This window comes from Setaria italica, chromosome VIII (assembly GCF_000263155.2).
Source record: "Setaria italica strain Yugu1 chromosome VIII, Setaria_italica_v2.0, whole genome shotgun sequence".
In the NCBI taxonomy this organism is placed as follows: Eukaryota; Viridiplantae; Streptophyta; class Magnoliopsida; order Poales; family Poaceae; genus Setaria; species Setaria italica.
This window is the reverse complement of record NC_028457.1, coordinates 32,749,504-32,767,377: the sequence shown is the minus strand read 5'-3', so window position 1 is coordinate 32,767,377 and position 17,874 is coordinate 32,749,504. Positions and strand designations below refer to the sequence as shown.

At 48.8% G+C, this 17,874-nt stretch overlaps 1 protein-coding gene across 1 annotated transcript; it reads left to right on the top strand.

Annotated features, from left to right (window-relative positions):
• Nucleotides 1–377: 377 nt before the first annotated feature.
• LOC111258261 lies at nucleotides 378–2,201 on the top strand. The gene is made up of 2 exons (XM_022829352.1): nucleotides 378–496; nucleotides 704–2,201. Exon 2 carries the CDS (start codon nucleotides 717–719, stop codon nucleotides 1,293–1,295), a length of 579 nt encoding a protein of 192 aa, XP_022685087.1. The 5' UTR covers nucleotides 378–496; nucleotides 704–716; the 3' UTR covers nucleotides 1,296–2,201.
• The last annotated feature ends 15,673 nt before the right edge of the window (nucleotides 2,202–17,874 follow it).

Genomic DNA, 17,874 nt, shown 5'->3' with positions numbered 1-17,874 from the left:
CCTTTTGGATTTAGCCCTTGTTTACTTCCCTCCAAACTCCCAACTTTGACACTATGCAAAAAGAAGATTCCCCATCACATCAAACTTGCGGTACATACATGGAGTACTAAATGTAGACGAAATCAAAAACTAATTGCACAGTTTTGTTGTACTTTGCGAGATGAATCTTTTGAGCCTAATTAGTCAATATTTGGACAATAATTCACAAATACAAACGAAACGCTACAGTTGCGCATTTATGGCAAAATGCCAATTTTGCAACTTCCAAATTGGGAAGTAAACAAGGCCTTACTTAGTTTACAGATTTTTTTATTAGCTCACTCGCCACGTGGCGAGGTCAACTACGTCAGCCGTTCAAACCGTTCACACTACTGACTACTCCACCCCCGCTCAGCTCTCTCCATCCCAGCTCTGCCGGCGGCCGCCCCCACCCCCGCCTCCGCCCGAACAGCAGCAGCGGGAGCGCGATTCCTCCGCCGCGGGCCGTCAATTTCCGGTAACCCACCTCCATTCCTCCTTCCCTGGACTCACCGGCCCCACTCTCCTTCGTTTCCTCCTGCCCTCGCCGCGGGTCGCGCACGCAAGGTGCTCGACGCATTGCCGGTGTGTCCGCCCCCGCGCGCGCGGGCCGCGTGCTGGCGTTTTTCCTCCGGCTTGCGATTTCTTCTCTGACGGCGTGCTGTGTTCTCGATTGAATTGCAAGGTTGGCTGCACCCATGGAGGAGGCGCCGGCGTCGTGGTCGGACATCCCGGTGAAGCTCTCCGGCCTCGTCCTCGGCCGCCTGCCTGTGCACGTCGACCGCGTCCGGTTCGCCGCCGTCTGCCCCCCCAGTGGCGCGCGGCCGCGCAGCAGGGGGGCGTGCCCCCGCCGATGCCGATGCTCCTGCTCCCAGGTGCCACCGTGTGCAGCCTCCCAGGAAGCGCCGTTCCACTTCCCTGGCTGCACGGGGTACACTAACGCCTGTGGCACTGGCAACTGGTTGGTGTTCTCGGGCGAGGACGACTGCTTCCTGAGGGATCCTTTCTCCAACGAGACTGTGACACTTCCAGCTCTGACCCGCGCTCGAATGTGGGATGTGGGTGATCAGTCCGTTGACGAGGCAGGCCATGCATGGATGGAAATGGACGAAGAAGAGGAGCGGAATGCGTCCAAAATTATATTTTGTTCGCCTCACCTCATCGCAGCGATATTCAGGTTCATGAGTGACAGAGAGCGCTCGGATTGCAGTTTGCCAGCCAGGGGGCACCTCCTGGTGGTCCGTACATATGGATCAACGAGCTGCTCTGTTTGTTGACATTGTGTTCCATCAGGGAAAGTTCTATGCACTTTTTGCTGTTGACATCAGCGTGGACCACAGCACAGGCAATCCATGGTTTTCTCGAATCCAACAATTTATCAGTGGCCTTAGAGCTTTCAGCTACATTTTTATACCTGGAGTCCAAATTCTAAGTTTGACCTACCTAGTTGAATCTCGTGGTGCGTTGCTGTTGGTGTGCCGAAAGATAGACCTCCAGTTGAAAGCACTACACTGGGATAGAATTGATGTTCTTAAAGCTGAACGGAACAGGTTTGAGGTGTATGAGGCCAATTTCGGGCAGTCACGGTTGGCCAAGGTAACCACACTAGGGGAGGACCAGGTGTTGTTTCTATCGTCGACGGTGCTGCAGATCTGTCTGCATTTCTCATAACAAGATGCCAGGGGATCGCATCTTCTTCATGGAGAACGAGGAGTATTACCATTGTTACAGTGAGGACCCCTCAAGTTCTTGCAGTGTCTACGATGTGAGAGACGGCAAGGTCTACAACCCTCTGCCAATGGTGTCGTGGAGTCCCCGCGCGGTGTTAGCCACATGGCTCTTACCCTAAGGGCTGAAGTGATACTGTCACTGTACTAACTGAATGCTTGGATCGGTTTTAATCTGGTCTTATTATAGTGCTATCTGGTATAATGGAAGCTGCTAAGCGTCAGTACTTGTCTGATCGTAGTATGGTGGTCTACTGGTGCCTGTGATGATGACTACATATTAATCATGTTATGCTCAATTTGTAAACACCTGATGAACCTTGAGGTAGCATGCTATCTGCTGTTATGAACCTTTTCTGTGAGCTTGTCATTGTAAGGTTGTCTCTAGTCGGGTAGGTTGCAAGCTTGTTTGTTGATCTTACCGTTGTTATCGGTTTATACATTTCTTATTATGAACTTTTGGGGGTGGAATATCCATGATCCATCCGGGTAGTAAGGCTATCTTAAGGTAAACAATCAGTGCCTTGATTGCTAGCTGAACTTCTGATGCTCAAGTGGTAATAATGCTCAAAAATAGAAAGATCATTTGTGTTCTATAGTCACATTGTTCAAGCAAACCGAACACGCAATCTGCGAACTCCCACTTGAATAACTCGATGAAATTGCCGTACATCTTTGATTTCATAATGCATGCAATCACACTGTGAGCCTATATAATTCCCACAAGGATGTATGACTTAGTGCATTAGTGTGTTTCACTGTCTCTTACCTCAAACTAGATCCACGCACTTGGAAGTTTCTTTATAGGATAATGGTAGTTTTATATTCCTACATTTGTGCAATTTACTAAAATTGATGAATTTGGATAATGATTTAGCAAGCACCTTTTTTACAAAGAATTCCCCAATAAAATAAGAGTAGATGTGAGAACTGGCTAAGATACTCTGGGCGGCGGTGTCCTTTGTTACAAGCATACAAGACTACAACCATGTCATACAGTGGCTTACATAATCTGACTCGAAAGGTACATAGTTTTTTAGCGATTGAAAATAAAAAACCCCCGTTTCGTTCAAATGGAATAGAACAAGAAAATTGAGGAGCGGCAGTGTGAATGTTAACCAAAAACCCATTGCCTCCAAGTTTTACAAACATCGACCATAAAAAGGAGTGATTTTTGTTCAAAAGGAAAAATACGAGCGAGTCGACCATGCATGTTTAACTCAGGTGAAGACATATTATAGAAAATGGCTTGGATTTTTATTAAACACTTATTTAAAATTTCATTAAAAAGAAACTCTTGAGTACATGGTGATGTATGTGAAAAGTTTCAAATTTAAACTGAAAAACATTTATGGATGCAAAGTAAGTCTCATATTTTAAAAGACGAAGATTAGGAGTGGGCGATCAGGTCCAACTAAGGTAATAATGGACTACATCATTTAAGGACGCCGTGAAAAATCATTATAAAAACTTGCACTTAGAAGTTCAAAGAAACATTATTTGAAATTTACGAATAGTATATCGAGTTACGATCTAAATCCATTCCAACTTTCAATTTCAGATTTCCTTCTCTAAGAAATTTATAAAATCACGAATTTCTTGACGAGGCCAGCCACCTCTGTGGGCTGTGGCTCTGTGGTTCTAGTCATCCCACAAACTGCGCACAGCCCAACCCAGGGACCCCAGCTCGGCCGGCGGCAGCCACCGCCTCCGCCCCGATCAGCAGCAGGGGGATTGCCTGCCCTGCGCTCGCCGCTCCTCTCTCCCTCTGCGCCTCTTGCCCTCGCCGCGGCTCGCGCACGCAAGGTGTTCGACGCATTGCCTGTCCGTCTCGGCGCCGGCCACGCGTTAGCGTTTCTGCTTCGGATTTCTTGGCGCGTGGTGTTTCTTCGCTGACGCGTGCTGTTTTTTCTTGGCCATATCTGTTTGTGTCTCTCATGACGAGGTGCCAGGGGATTCCATCTTCTTCCTGGAGAATGAGGATGAGGATCACCTTCGGTCTAGTGTGGCCTCCTGCAGTGTCTACAGCATGAAGGACGGCAAGGTCTCCACCCCTCTGCCAGCAGTGTCATGGAAGCGTGCGACATGGCTCTTCCCGCAGAACTGAAGTGAAGCTGTTGCTGATCTAGCTAATACGTTGATCGAACTTATCTTACCCTAATATAGTGGTCTTCAATATAACAGAAGCTGCAAAGTGTACAGGTACTTGTCGGATTGTACTATGGTGGCTTACTAGTGTCTATAATGCTGACTATGGTTTGACTGCCTGGTGCTCAGTTTGTAAAACGCTGATGAATCTTAAGATACCATGTATTACTACCGGAAACAGTAATTTTGCCAAGTACCTGGTTGTTTGCCGAGTGCATTCTATCGGGCACTCGGCAAACACCCTCTTTGTCGAGTGCAGAGAAATACTCGGCAAAAAACTTGTTTGCCAAGTGCAGGAAAGAAAACACTTGCAAACAACAACCTGACACTCGGCAAACAATAAACACTCGGCAAAAGACTGCCACGTGACCGCCACGTGCGACGGCCGTCAACCACAGCGTCGGCCGTTAGAACTTTACCGAGTGTCCGTTAGTGACACTCGGTAAAGACAAGGTTTGCTGAGTGTCTGTTTAGTGACACTCGGCAAAGACAAGGTTTGCCGAGTTTGCCGAGTGTTTTTTATTTGCACTCAGCAAAGACTTAAGTTTGCCGAGTGTTTATTATTAGCACTCGGCAAAATAATAAGTTTTTTTCTCTCCCGCCCTCCAAACTTTTTCTACTCTCCACACAACATGTTGTACTCCATGTTAAAATTAGGTATATTTCTCGATCTGTTTGCTATACTTAATTAATTTATCGCATTTAGAGGAATTTTTTTGGTATAAGTCAAATTTGAACTCCAAGTGATTCAAATAATAGAATAAAATGAGTAAAAAAATGATATTCATGTTATTGAGTCCAGTGTGAGGTCTTACCCGAGAAATGAAAGAAAATTTTGAACATCTTGTTCACGAAACACGACCACAAACGTGCGGCCGAATGGTTTTTAAATTCTAAAAAAAGCAAATGAAGTCTGAAAATCATGAGAGATTTGTCAAGATCTCATGATATCGTACGTGGAGGCTATGGTAAAAAATTAAGAAGGTTTCGCACAATTTTTCACATACGATGCTTACAAACCGAAGCATCTCCGAAGAAGAATCGTAGCGTTGAGAAGGATCCCGTAAGATTTGGAGTCAAAGTGACGGTCGAATTGGGGTTTGACTTCAAAACTTTTTGTATAGGCAATAGACAACATAGATTGTTTCATGTCAAATTTTGGTAATTTTTGGGATATGTTTGATAATTTTAATTTATTAACTGCAATTATAGAATTTTAATTGATATAAATTGAATTTGAGCTATAACTGCATGAAATAGTTGAATAATATTAGTAGAAAAATCAAATATGCATTGTTTACAAGGTATTTTGAAAGTACATTGGAACAAATTTAGTAAATCACGTTATGGAAAAGAAGGAAAGGGAGGAAAATGGAAAAAAATTGTTTGTCGAGTGTCTCGGATCGGACACTCCGCAAAATTGGCTTTGCCGAGTGATAGATCTCGGGCACTCGAAAAATTGGCCTAATATCCACCGGCCCTCACCCTCCCTCACCCAAACACACGCACACCACCGCCCTCAACCCCCAGCCCCACCGCCAGCACACCGCGCCGCCGGCCCCCGCCGCCGGGTCGCCCCCCCTCCCCCCCCGCCGCATCGCCGGGCCTGCATAAGTGCACAAAATAAGCACAACACAACAATGAGAAGCTTAGAGATGAATTTCACACCATCCATAACATGTCCATAACAGCAATGAGAAGCTTAGAGATGAATTTCCTTTGGCATTGTTATTGTGTGCTCATGGAATCACACAGTTCATAACATGTCTTCTGTGAAATTATTTCACTCAACAAATTGTATTGCTACGTACTGATAAATTTGTCAAAAGTTATGAATGTGATATAGTACCACTGCACTAGGTGAGACCCCATGTACTATTTTGTAGTGTCTTTCAATCCTAGCTATGAAGTTTGGCATTACACATTTTCTATTTTTTTTATAGCCTAGTGGTAGAGCAAGAGATATAGCATGAGTTGTTAAATATATGCAACTTCCTACAAGATGTTCATCAATGGTTGTCAGATATCATGCTGTTGGTTTGGTGTGTATGTGGTTGTTGGCCATTGTGCCGTTTTATTTGTTGCAGGTTTTGGAAACCTCACCGTGCAGGGGAGGTGCTGCCGAAATTTACGATTGACACTATTATGTTCCTTTTTTTAGGAGAGGCTATTGCACCGTCCTCGACTTGTCACTTTGCAGAACAGCAAGGTGAGGTATAAAAGACCCCTCTTTCCATATCATGTTCGTATGTCACGTAACCTAGCTAGGCGTCTCCCTTTCAAAAGAGATACGGTTAGAAATATGCAGATCTTTACATATCTATAATCGTATCTATTTTGAATTGTCCACATTTTTTGGATAGCCCGAGGATGTGTAGATGGGGTTAGTTTCCATGGTTTACTCCGATCGGAGACAGAGTTTCGGCATCATCTCCATGTTGTTCTCTGGATACACAATCTCCCTACCAGGACATGTATTTGGAGAACAGCGGGAAGGTGCTACCGAAATTCTATCTCGGATAGGAGTAGAGCATGAAAACTAACCCTATCTACACATTCTCAGGTGGGATTAGGACCTATCTTCACATATTATACATTATAGGAATATGTAGATGCAATTGATTTTTATATTACTTGTTGATATGTTAGAGGATGGATGACCATGAGTGGATGTACACGGCCCGAGCTAGTCAGGATTCGTTGACCAATGAATGGATTGAGAAGACCAATGCTTTCTTGGAACTAGCATTTGCAAGGGCTTAAGGAGAGCGTGCTACTTGGTGTCCTTGCAGCAAATGTGCAAACACGCGTCGACAAACAAAGGTGGTCATGGGTAAACATCTTTGCAAGAATGGATTTACGATAGACTATACCCGATGGATCTACCATGGTGAAGCCGATCGTGGGAGAGAATAGGTCGTGAGACAACACATCAAGGATTATGATGCTGATGCCGAGGTAGGAGACATGTTAAATGACTATCATGAAGCACACTTCGATGAAGGACATAGGAAGGAGGAGCTAGAGGCTACCGCAAAGGCGTATTACGAAATGTTGTCTGCGGCACAGCAACCCCTTCACGGGCATACCAAGCTTTCTCAACTGGATGCCATTGCACGCCTAATGGCTGTGAAGTCCCAGTTTAGCTTGAGTCGAGACGTCTTCGATGTTATGTTGATAGTTTTTGATAGCATGCTCCCGGATGATCACATTCTGCCAAAGAGCATGTATGAGGAACAAAAACTCCTTCGTGCACTTAAGATGCCATATGAGCAGATACATGCTTGTCCGAAGGGATGCATCTTATTTAGGAAAGAACACGCGGAAGCAAAGTACTATGTGAAGTGTAAATCCTCTAGGTTCCTGGAGGTAGACTCTGGTGATGGTCAGAAGAGGTAGCTCGCAATCCCCGTGAAGATCCTACGGTACCTTCCATTCATACCGAGGATCCAATGACTTTATATGGTTGAGGAATTCGCGAAACAGATGATATGGCACAAATACGGGCGTCGATACAATCCTTAGAAGCTCGTACATCCATCCGATGGTGAAGCATGGACAAGGTTTGATGTGATGCATCGTGAGAAAGCTCTAGAGGCTCGTAATGTATGTGTTGCGCTGGCAACAGATGGGTTCAATCCTTATGGAATGGCGGCTGCCCCATACACTTGTTGGCCCATGTTATCCCCCTCAACCTCCCCCCTGGCGTCCTCTTTCAATGACAGAACATATTCTTATCGTTGATAATCCTGAACACCCAGGGAATAATATGAGTGTGTACATGGAGCCTCTGATTGATGATTTGGTCCGTGCTTGGGAGGAAGGGGTATGAACATACGACCGAACTACAAAGACAAACTTCAAAATGGATGTTTGGTACCAGTACTCCCTCCATGACTTGCCGGCGTATGGGATATTCTGCGGCTGGTGTGTTCACAGGAAGTTCCCATGCCCAGTATGCAAGGCATCTCTGAAGTTCATTTGGTTGATGAAGGGTGGCAAGTTTTCTTCGTTCGACAAACATCGACAATTCCTCCCTCTTGACTATCCATTCAGACGAGACATCAAGAACTTTACGAAAGATGTCGTAGTTAGAGACCCTAACCGCAAATGATGATTGGTGCCGAGGTTTGTGCTCAATTAGATGCTCTCAAGGTCAATGCACAAGGAGATGGTTTTCTGGGATAGGGTGAGCAACATGCCTAGACTCAGAAGTCGTGCTTGTGGAACCTTCCTATTTTGATGATCTTCTTCTTCCACATAATATTGATGTAATGAACACTAAAAAGAATGTCGCGCGAGGCAATCTTTGGTACAATCGTGGACATTCCTGATAAGACAAAGAATAATGTTAAGGCTAGAGTGGATCAAGCAAGGTTATGCAATAGACCAAAGCTAGACATGGCGCCTCCTAGAGGTGGCAAGTCATGGAGAAAGCCTAAGGCCGATTTCATCCTGACGAGGGCCCAAAGGAGGGAAGTACTAGAACGGTTCAAAATGTTAATGTTCCCTGATGGGTATGCAGCAAATCTGAAGAGGGGAGTGAACTTAGCTACTATGCGAATCAATGGGCTCAAAAGTCATGACTACCACATATGGCTTGAGCGGCTACTTCCGGTGATGATTCAAGGCTATGTCCCTGAGCATGTCTAGCTAGTTTTGGCGGAGTTGAGCAATTTCTTCCGCCAGCTTTGTGCTAAGGAGTTATCTCGTACCGTGGTTGCAGACATAGAAAGAATGGCTCTTATGTTGCTCTGTAAGTTGGAGAAGATCTTTCCACCTGACTTCTTCAATCCGATGCAATATTTGATTTTGAACCTCCTGTATGAGGCATGAATGGGGGGCCTGTGCAGGGCCATTGATGCTATTCAATTGAGAGATGTCAAAAGGTTCTTTGAACTAAATGTAAAATTAAATACAAAATTGAACCATCCATTGCAGAGGCATATATTCTGGAGGAGGTGTCAAACTTCACAACAAAAACTTATGCTGACAACCTTCCTAGCGTGCATAACCCACCCCCTTGTTACAATGCTAGCGAAGATGAATCGAACCTTAGCATTTTCCGAGGTGGAAGAAATATTGTAGGCCCATTGTAACATCATTCGTTGATTTTTACATACTTTTGCTTTGCATTGTAACATTAGGATGAAATATTGTAGACCCAGGTGGAAGAAGAAAGAAAGCAACGGGAGGAGATGGAGGCGAGGATGGAGGCAGATCGACAGAGGGCGGCGGCAGCTGAACAGAGGGCGGAGCAGATGTTCCAGTATATGCAGGGTGTTTTTGAGAGGATGGGTCATCCTCCGCCACCGAACCTATTCCCTCCTCCTCCACCTCCACCTCCTACAGCTACTCCTATGAGTCACTTGACAACCTTATAATCACCGTTTCTAATTTATGAAGAATCAATCTTACAAAGAAGCCCAAACACTAGAAACTAGAAACTAGAAACAAAGAATGGAAATATGTGAATTAAACGGATTAATGCTATATGCTTGTTACCAACTAGTACTTAAGCAATCATACTAGAGCACAAATGCAATCGTACGTGTTGTTTAATCTATTCTCACACATGCAATCTCTTCTCCTTTGTGCAGAATCAATCGGTGGGATCGAATGAGCCTCACAACCCAGCGTGGTCGCAGTGGAGCTTGTGGCCTCAGTGAACACTCGGCAAGATTTTAGTTGTGTTGCATTTGTGAATTACTAAGGACTATTTGTGGTTGTGTTGCATTTGTGGATTACTTGTGACTATTTGTGGTTGTGAATGAACTGCCTGTGATGTTTATTATGAAATATGTGTGATGTCTGTGATGTTTGTTTGAGGGGTATCCGTTATACGTGACCGAACCATAAAAACAGGAAAAATTTGGTCACTTTGCCGAGTGTTACTGTAACGACCGACCCCTAATCTTTCCCAGTTAGGTTTGATCTCGGCCCTTAAACCTCCATCAGTTGTTCTGACGATCGCACTTAAGTGCACAGTTTTCCGCCGGTTCCGACCCCTGAGATCCGACCCCGACCGCTTCGTTCCTTTTTCCCGACCCCAGCGAGTTCAGCCATCCGTCGGATCCTGTTAATCTTCCTCAACCGTCAGATCTTTTCCCCCGGTGGACCCGCGAGATCTTTTCCAGATCCCCCGCACCAGCCGCACTCGAGTTGCATGGCTGCCTCAGAGCCTTCCTGCCGCGTGGCTCGTCTTCTCCGACGCCACCGCTCAGTTTTGTCTCTGGCACGCGACCGAGTGGGTTCCCGCGCCCTCTTCCCCCAATAGCAGCGGAAGCCCTCTGCACCCCTTTCTGCAGAGCCTCGCTCCCCGCGCCCATCATCACGATACCAGATCTCAGCTCCGGAGACCGATGTCGCCCGTCTTTTCCGTCCTTTCCAGCAACAGTTGCGCCGCCCGGTCGTCGCTACACGACGATTCCCCCACCGCCAACCCCGACCGCGGCCGCGACAGTCCCTTTCCCCGCCCTGTCAGACGCCGCCCGACAATCTGTTGTTCCGCGCTCTCCCCCGCGCCGCGTCCATTTGTTCTCTCCACCTGTGCGCCCTCGATCCTAGCGCCGTTTAACCGGTCGCTTCTATCACCTCTTCCGCACGGCGACGCCCGCTTTCCGCCAAATCTCAACTACCGGTCTACCCGCGCCTATGCCGCCCTGACGGAGTAGCGCAATGATCGCTGGCATCACCCCCGGAGTTCTGTTGCACCGCCCGGTTTGCTCAATCGCCGCCACGGCAGAGCACTCCATTGCTTCTCCCCGGCCTTCGCGCCGCTTCCCTTCTCTCTCTCCGCGATGTTTCCGTTCATCTGCTCCCGCAGCTATAAAAGGAATGCTCGTCACCGGAGTTCCCTCCGCTTTTGTTGCCCTTAGTTCCCGCTAGCTCCCTGCTCAAGCTCCTAGCGCCATCCGCCCAATCTTGAGAAGTTCTTCTCCCAGTTCCTTTTCAGTTCATCCAAGTCACCCCGCAGCTTGCTCTCTTGTGCTGCGCAAGAGCTCTCTTGCGATCTGCAAGAAGCACCGCCGCCGGAGCACCGCCAGCCGTAGTTCCTGCTCAAAGCTTTAGTTCCATGCCCAAGTCTGCCTCTTCCCGACCCCCAAGCTTTCCTTTCAGGAAGAAGGTGAGTGCCGACCCTAAGTCCGCCTCGACCGACCCCTCCTACCCACCCGACCCCAGTTCCGTCTCGTCCGACCCTGTCTGTTTGCCGACCTTTGTCCGCCTCGACCGAGGGTCTGGCTGTGATCTTTTTCTTCAACTTAAGGGTGTAAGTGTAAAACGTGGGAACCCTTCAGCGCTTACGTCCGAGGATCCCAGTTATCACACCCTCTAGTTCAAGGATCAGACCACTCGTTTCTTCCCTACCCTTACCTGTTGATCAGCATCAGCTCTCTTAAACAGTCTCCAACTCCTGCTCTCTGTCGCAAGTTTCTGGGCTCAGGAGAGCCAGTGTTGCTGTCACATCAAAACGTTAAGCTAACCCTTGCATTGCATCCGTGTAGAGCTGCACCTCACTGACGGCTTCTACGAGCTGCACCCGGCGCCCGAAGAAGAAGCTGTAGCCGAGTTCCCGCCCGCAGAAGTCGAAGCCGCCCTCGACGTCGAGCAGTTTCCGCCCTCTTTGTTTGCAGGCAAGCCCCGGTTGCATGAAAATCCTACGTGTTTGCCAAACTTGCACATGCCTTCCGAATAGCATCTTGTGCATTTACGTATAGGAGTTGTGTGAAACCCTAGATGCATAACTCAGTGACCCATGATCTGAACACTAGCTGTGGGACCGAGTAGCTGCGTTGCTTAAATAGGAAACGGTAAAAGTCGAGTGATCTCCTGTCACTCGCGAGTGGTAGGAGTTGCATGTTTACTCTCCTGTTACAACTATAAGGACGATGGACGGGGCAGGGTTGGTAACTCTTTGGTGGTCGGATGATGGCCCCGTCTGTCTATGAAAACTTGATAAGGCCCGACAATGGTGGTGTTCGTGATCAAGTGTTTGAAAGTACTAGCCTCATACTTAGTATGGGATGAGGAAGCCTAGTACCTGATTGAACCTAGACGTGAGCGGTCGCCCCATTGTTCTTGGAACGGAGTTTCCCCTGCTGGTTGTCGCACGTGGTGGCAAAGCGTGGTCACAGGACGGCAGAGGCCGGGTCTGTGGAACCTTGCACCAAAGGAAATGGGCCCGACACGGGTTAGGGGATCGATGGGGAAGGCCGACACAGGAAGCGACCTCCGGGTGCGCGGATGTCGTGGGGCTAGTTTCACCATGCATGGTTAAAGAACTCGAATCGATCCGTCTGCCTCTCACAGTTTGAGATTGCTTGATCGCTATGTCACCCTGAGTAATCGAGGAATCTGATGATGGCAATGATGTTGCTTTATATAAACACATGTTTGGCTCGATGTTTGCTTAGAATAGGTTGCACAACCTAGACTGGTAAGTAAATCTAGAACCGGAGCTAAAACTTGAAGATAGGTTACTTAGTGCTTTTGGCAAGACAAACCCCTCAGCCAAGAAGCCCTGCATGTCTAGTTGGGAGAGTAGTTGGCTCCTCCCCGGTTAAGTCTTGTTGAGCTTAGTAGCTCAGCCTTGTTGTGGCTCCTGTTTTTCAGGTGAAGTTGCAGTTCCCGACCCCTCTCTTGTTGGTGCTTGGCCGCCCCAGCTCCCGCCAGGCTGGACGGTCGAGTGGGACCCCTCCTCGGACGGCGAGGAGAGGACTCAGTGATGTTCTGGCTGGCCTCGCCCGGACGTCCGACCCCGACGAAGTCTTCCGCTAGTGTTTCCTGTTGTCTTTTGTTAAAACTCTGATGTTAAAATTTTATGACCAAACTCTTGAGTAAGACTGTTTAAACTCAGTGGACTTGTTGTATTCTCTGTAACCGCTCACCTTCGGGTGGGTTTGCTGAACGCGATCCTGTTTAAGTGGTTAAATCGGATGAAATCCGACGGCACTTCGTATTAACTCGGTTTAGGCAGGAGTGTCGCATGTTAGGCGGCCCAACCCTGCTTAATCAAGCTAATCCGAGGTGGTTCCGCCACAGCTTGGTACCAGAGCCGAGTTCAGCATATCAGAGAACCCAAGGAGCCCTAAACACTTCTTTGGAAATGTAAAAGTTGCAAGAACCCTTCGAAAATCTCGTACAGGCGTTAAGGATGACTTAGTGCGAGAGGCCTTAGGGGATTTTGGGGTTGTTTCAGGTGACTAATAAGTATCTGGTTATGTTGCTAACTCCTCCAGCACTTCGCCATGTCTGTTATACGTGTGCCGAGTTCCGCATCATGAGTATGCGAGGGTTGATAGGGAGTTCCATTCAAGGGACCCTATCTTCACGGTTGTTTTCGCCCACGTCTATCATACGTGCGCAGGTTCCGTATGTGATCCATACGAAGGTTGATATGGTCCGATTCCAACGGACCTATTGGCACGGTTGTTTCGCCACGTCTATCATACGTGTGCCGATGCCGCATCGCGAGTATGCGAAGGGTTATATGGTTCTATTCGGAAGGAACCTATTTCCACGGTTGAGTGCTGTCCATGCAGCCTTAAACGCATGGGTGCCGTTCCTATAGTGGACGGTAATGTTTGGGGACGCTTTCGTGGGTGCTGGCACGAAAGGTTCGGGTGTGTGTTTTCTGCAGGTTGCTAACCGCGTTCGTTAAGACGTTGCTAGAACCGACTAGATAATATAGGGAGAGACGTATGGTTGCCTTGTCACCGGCGCTGACCGCGTAAGACCCGAGGTTCGGGCAGTTGTTTTGGTTAAGAGTACGGTAGGCCGTGCATGCGTCATAAAGAAATCAGTAATGTTCCTTCTCAACAGCAACCCTGTCCGACAGAGTTCCTTCTAAGGATTTCTAGTTCCTCTTAGTTGCTCTCGGTTAAGCCCTTCTGCTTCTCTATCCGACCCCTGATCTTCGGAGTTATCTCACATGGCTTCGGTTTTCTTGGTTCCAGATGGCTGCTCTCGGGCATGTGGTGTTTGGAGCGGACGGTACCTTCCAATCAAACTGTCTACATTTCGAGGGGTTTCCCGCGATCTTGTGGGATACGTTGAGATGGTTTGGGTATCAGTCCCCACCCCTATACTCTGGGCGGCTGTATGTGGAGCAAGGCATCCAGGCGTGCCAGGTGCAAGCACTGGTGCCACCCCCTTTTGTGCGGCCCGACTGGCCCTCTCTGGGCATCATAGCCTACGGTCTTTCTCCGGAAGATACGTGGGAATCCGCTGCTCTCCAGTTGCTCACGCAGTTCTGTCAGTTCCACCCCGTGGAGATCACCCTGGACCCGATCGGTCTTTTTCCTGTCAGAAGTCGGATGGACCCGGCCTGGCTGGACCGCATCGACAACCTTGAAGTGTTGGCCGCTACCTGCGCCATGCTCACCATCTCCACCAACGTCAGATGCATGGCTGCGTTCTACCGGCTGATCGAGCTCCAAGGAAGGGCCATGACACTCTTTGCTCGGACTGCTATGGACACCCACGTGTACCTCCAAGCAGCTAGAAGAGATCTGGTAGGCCAAACCTACCAGCTGATCCAACGTGGAATCCAGATCCACGACATGCAAGACCGGATCTCCGAGCTGGAAGGAGAAGTTGCCGACCTTGTGGACGGTATGATCGAGCTCTCGGAGGAGAAAATGGAGGTGGAAATGGAATTGGCTGTTGCCAATGCCCACCTAGAGGAGCACCAAGCTGAGCTTGAAGACATGCATGCCCTCAACATGCAACTTGAAGCTCAGGAGGACCCTGAGGAAGACGAGGGAGCGTCCAGCATGGACATAGAAGAAGATGGCGTCCCTTCTCCGACTCATAGTGTCCAGTGGTAGTTTAAGGGTTCTTAGGGAACCTTCTTTCTTTTGTTGTACTCCTCGGCAGCCTAGTTTTGGAAAGTTGTAATAGGTTAGCCTTGAGTTGAGTACTTCCTGAGTTGAGACGACATTGTGTATAATGTCAATCCAGTGCAGTGTACAGTTCTATCCTTTTCGTCTGATGTGGATGCTAAGGCTAAGTAACTGGTGCCGACCCTGTGTTGTTTTCGGGGAGCCTGTTCAGTTGGCCGACCCTAGTTTGCGAACCAGAGTGCGCCGACCCTTAAGACCGTCACCGCCTTGTCCGACCCTCTGAGAGTGCGGACCGTATCCGACCCCTTGGTTCGAGTGGACCCGACCCTAGGAGTCTGTATGTGGTGTGGTTACTTGAGGTGGAGTACCAGGGCAAGTAGGGGCTATCTGTGATGAAATGGGAGGAATGTGCTTCCTCTATAAGGACGTGTGAGGCACCATTGGCAAGAGTCGCATTAAGGGATTTAATTCACACGTTCCCATTCGTTGGAATACACCTAAGGTTATGAGATTAATGGGGCGTTAACTCTTGCAGATGGCGCACCGCACGAGGTCTGGAACTATGCCCAGCAACAGTGACCAGCGCCAGGATCTTCCCCCGCCCCCGCCACCATCGCCATTGGAGGCAATCCTAGCAACTCAAACCGAGCTGCTCAGGCATCTGGTGCAAGGACAACAGCAGCCACATGGTGGCAGAGCACAGCAGTAGCATGTCGCAGATATGAGGACTTTTTGGGGACACAGCCCCCGCTGTTCCAAAAGACCCAGGAACCGCTTGATGCTGATGCATGGGTTCGGACGATCGAATCCAAGTTCGAGCTCCTTACCGCTCCGTGCCCTGACAACAATAAGGTGCGGTTCGCAGCTCAGCAGCTGCGTGGTTCCGCACGGCTTTGGTGGGACCACTACCATGCCATGCTACCTGCTGGCCACGTGGTCAGTTGGGACGAGTTTAAGATGGTGTTCAAGGCGCATCACATTCCTGAAGGTCTCCTGGAGCGAAAGCTCAACGAGTTTCTGGCCCTCACCCAAGGAACTAGGGATGTGCTGCACTACGCCCAGGCGTTTAACGACCTGTGCCGTTATGCGGGATATCACGCGGATACCGATGAGAAGAAGTGGGATAGATTCCGCCGAGGACTGAGCTTGGAGCTCAGGGAGAGGCTGAACCCCATCTGGGTGGACACTTATAACGAGTTGGTCAATCTGGCCATCTCCCAGGAAGATTGCATGCAAGCTCTCAAGGCCGACCAGAAGAGGAAAGCCTCTGTGGCTCTTCCGAGCCCGCCAGCCCGAAGGTTTCGGATGATCCCTCCGCAAGCCCCTGGCCGACCCCAACCGTCAGGGAAATGGATCGCCCGACCCCCGCTGGCAACAATGCCCAGTTCTCCAGGCTTCCAACCACAAGTACCCCGGCCGACCTTACCAACGCCACCTCGTCCTGCAGCCAGTAACAGATGTTTTACCTGCGGCAACGAGGGACATTTTGCAAGGGACTGCCCCAGGAGCAAGACTCAACAGCAAGGCCAGAACCCCATGGCAGCCAGAGGAAGAAGGCCCAAGGTGCAAGTCCGACAAGACCGACTCAACTACACCAGCCTGACCGAACTTCCCGAAGGTGCGTCAGTAATGACGGGTACTTTTCTTGTTTTAAAACAAGCTGTTGTGGTGTTGTTTGATTCGGGAGCCTCCCATAGCTTTATCGGGAGTAAGGCAAGGGAAAGATGCGGGCTAAGTGTAGGTCACACTAAGGAACCCTATGTGATCGCCACTCCTGGAGGAAGGATAACGTCGGATCAGGTCATTATTCTGGTACCTCTCCAGCTAGGCCCCACCCTCTTCAAGGAAAACCTTATCATCCTTGACCTCGAAGGCCTAGACATCATCCTTGGCATGGATTGGATGACCCGACATCATGTTGTTTTAGATACCTCAGCCCGATCTCTTTCCATCAGCTCGCCCTCTCATGGCAGTGCTATCCTATCCTTGACCCACCCTGAGTCCTGGAACCCTTGTGCTTTTTCTCTCTTGGGAACCCGTATAGAAGACCTCCCTGTGGTCTGTGAGTACCCAGATGTGTTTCCGACGGACTTGCCAGGCATGCCACCTGACAGAGAAGTGGAGTTTTCTATCGAGTTAGTTCCTGGCACAGCTCCAATATCTAAGAGACCTTACCGGATGCCACCCGCTGAGTTAGCAGAGTTGAAGACCCAGTTGCATGATCTGTTGAGAAAGGGTTTCATTCGACCCAGTACGTCATCTTGGGGATGCCCCGCCCTGTTTGTGAAGAAGAAAGACGGCAGTTTACGGATGTGTGTGGATTACCGACCCCTCAATGCGGTAACAGTCAAGAACAAGTACCCACTGCCCCGCATTGATGTTTTGTTCGACCAGTTAGCCGGAGAAAAAGTGTTCTCCAAGATCGATCTTCGATCTGGTTATCACCAAATCAGGATTCGACCTTACGATGTGCCCAAGACAGCTTTCTCTACCAGATATGGGTTGTATGAGTACCTAGTCATGTCCTTTGGACTCACCAATGCACCCGCTTACTTCATGTACCTTATGAACTCGGTGTTCATGCCCGAGCTGGACAAGTTTGTAGTGGTGTTCATTGATGATATCCTAGTGTACTCCAAGGACAAGGAAGAGCATGCCCACCATCTTCACATAGTTCTTCAGCGACTGAGAGATCACCAGCTGTATGCAAAATTCTCCAAGTGTGAGTTTTGGTTGGATAGTGTCAAGTTTTTGGGACATACTATCTCCAAGGACGGTATTGCCGTAGATCCCAGTAAGGTGCAAGAGGTCATGGAATGGAAGTCTCCTGTCTCGGTACACCAGATCCGGAGTTTCCTCGGACTGGCAGGATACTATCGGCGTTTTATACCGGATTTCTCCAAGATAGCTAAGCCGATGACCGAGTTGTTGAAGAAAGAGGCCAAGTTTGTGTGGGACACCAAATGTGAAGAAGCCTTCAAAACCTTGAAGCACTTGTTAACCATCGCCCCAGTTTTGGCTCAACCCGACCCCTCTAGGTCGTATGACGTATACTGTGACGCCTCTGGCACTGGGCTCGGATGTGTTCTTATGCAAGACAGCCAAGTCATTGCCTATGCCTCATGTGCGTTGCGACC

Bases quoted from the DNA above. Each gene is read 5' to 3' on its own strand.
- LOC111258261 (XM_022829352.1), top strand. From the start codon at position 717: ATGGAGGAGGCGCCGGCGTCGTGGTCGGACATCCCGGTGAAGCTCTCC.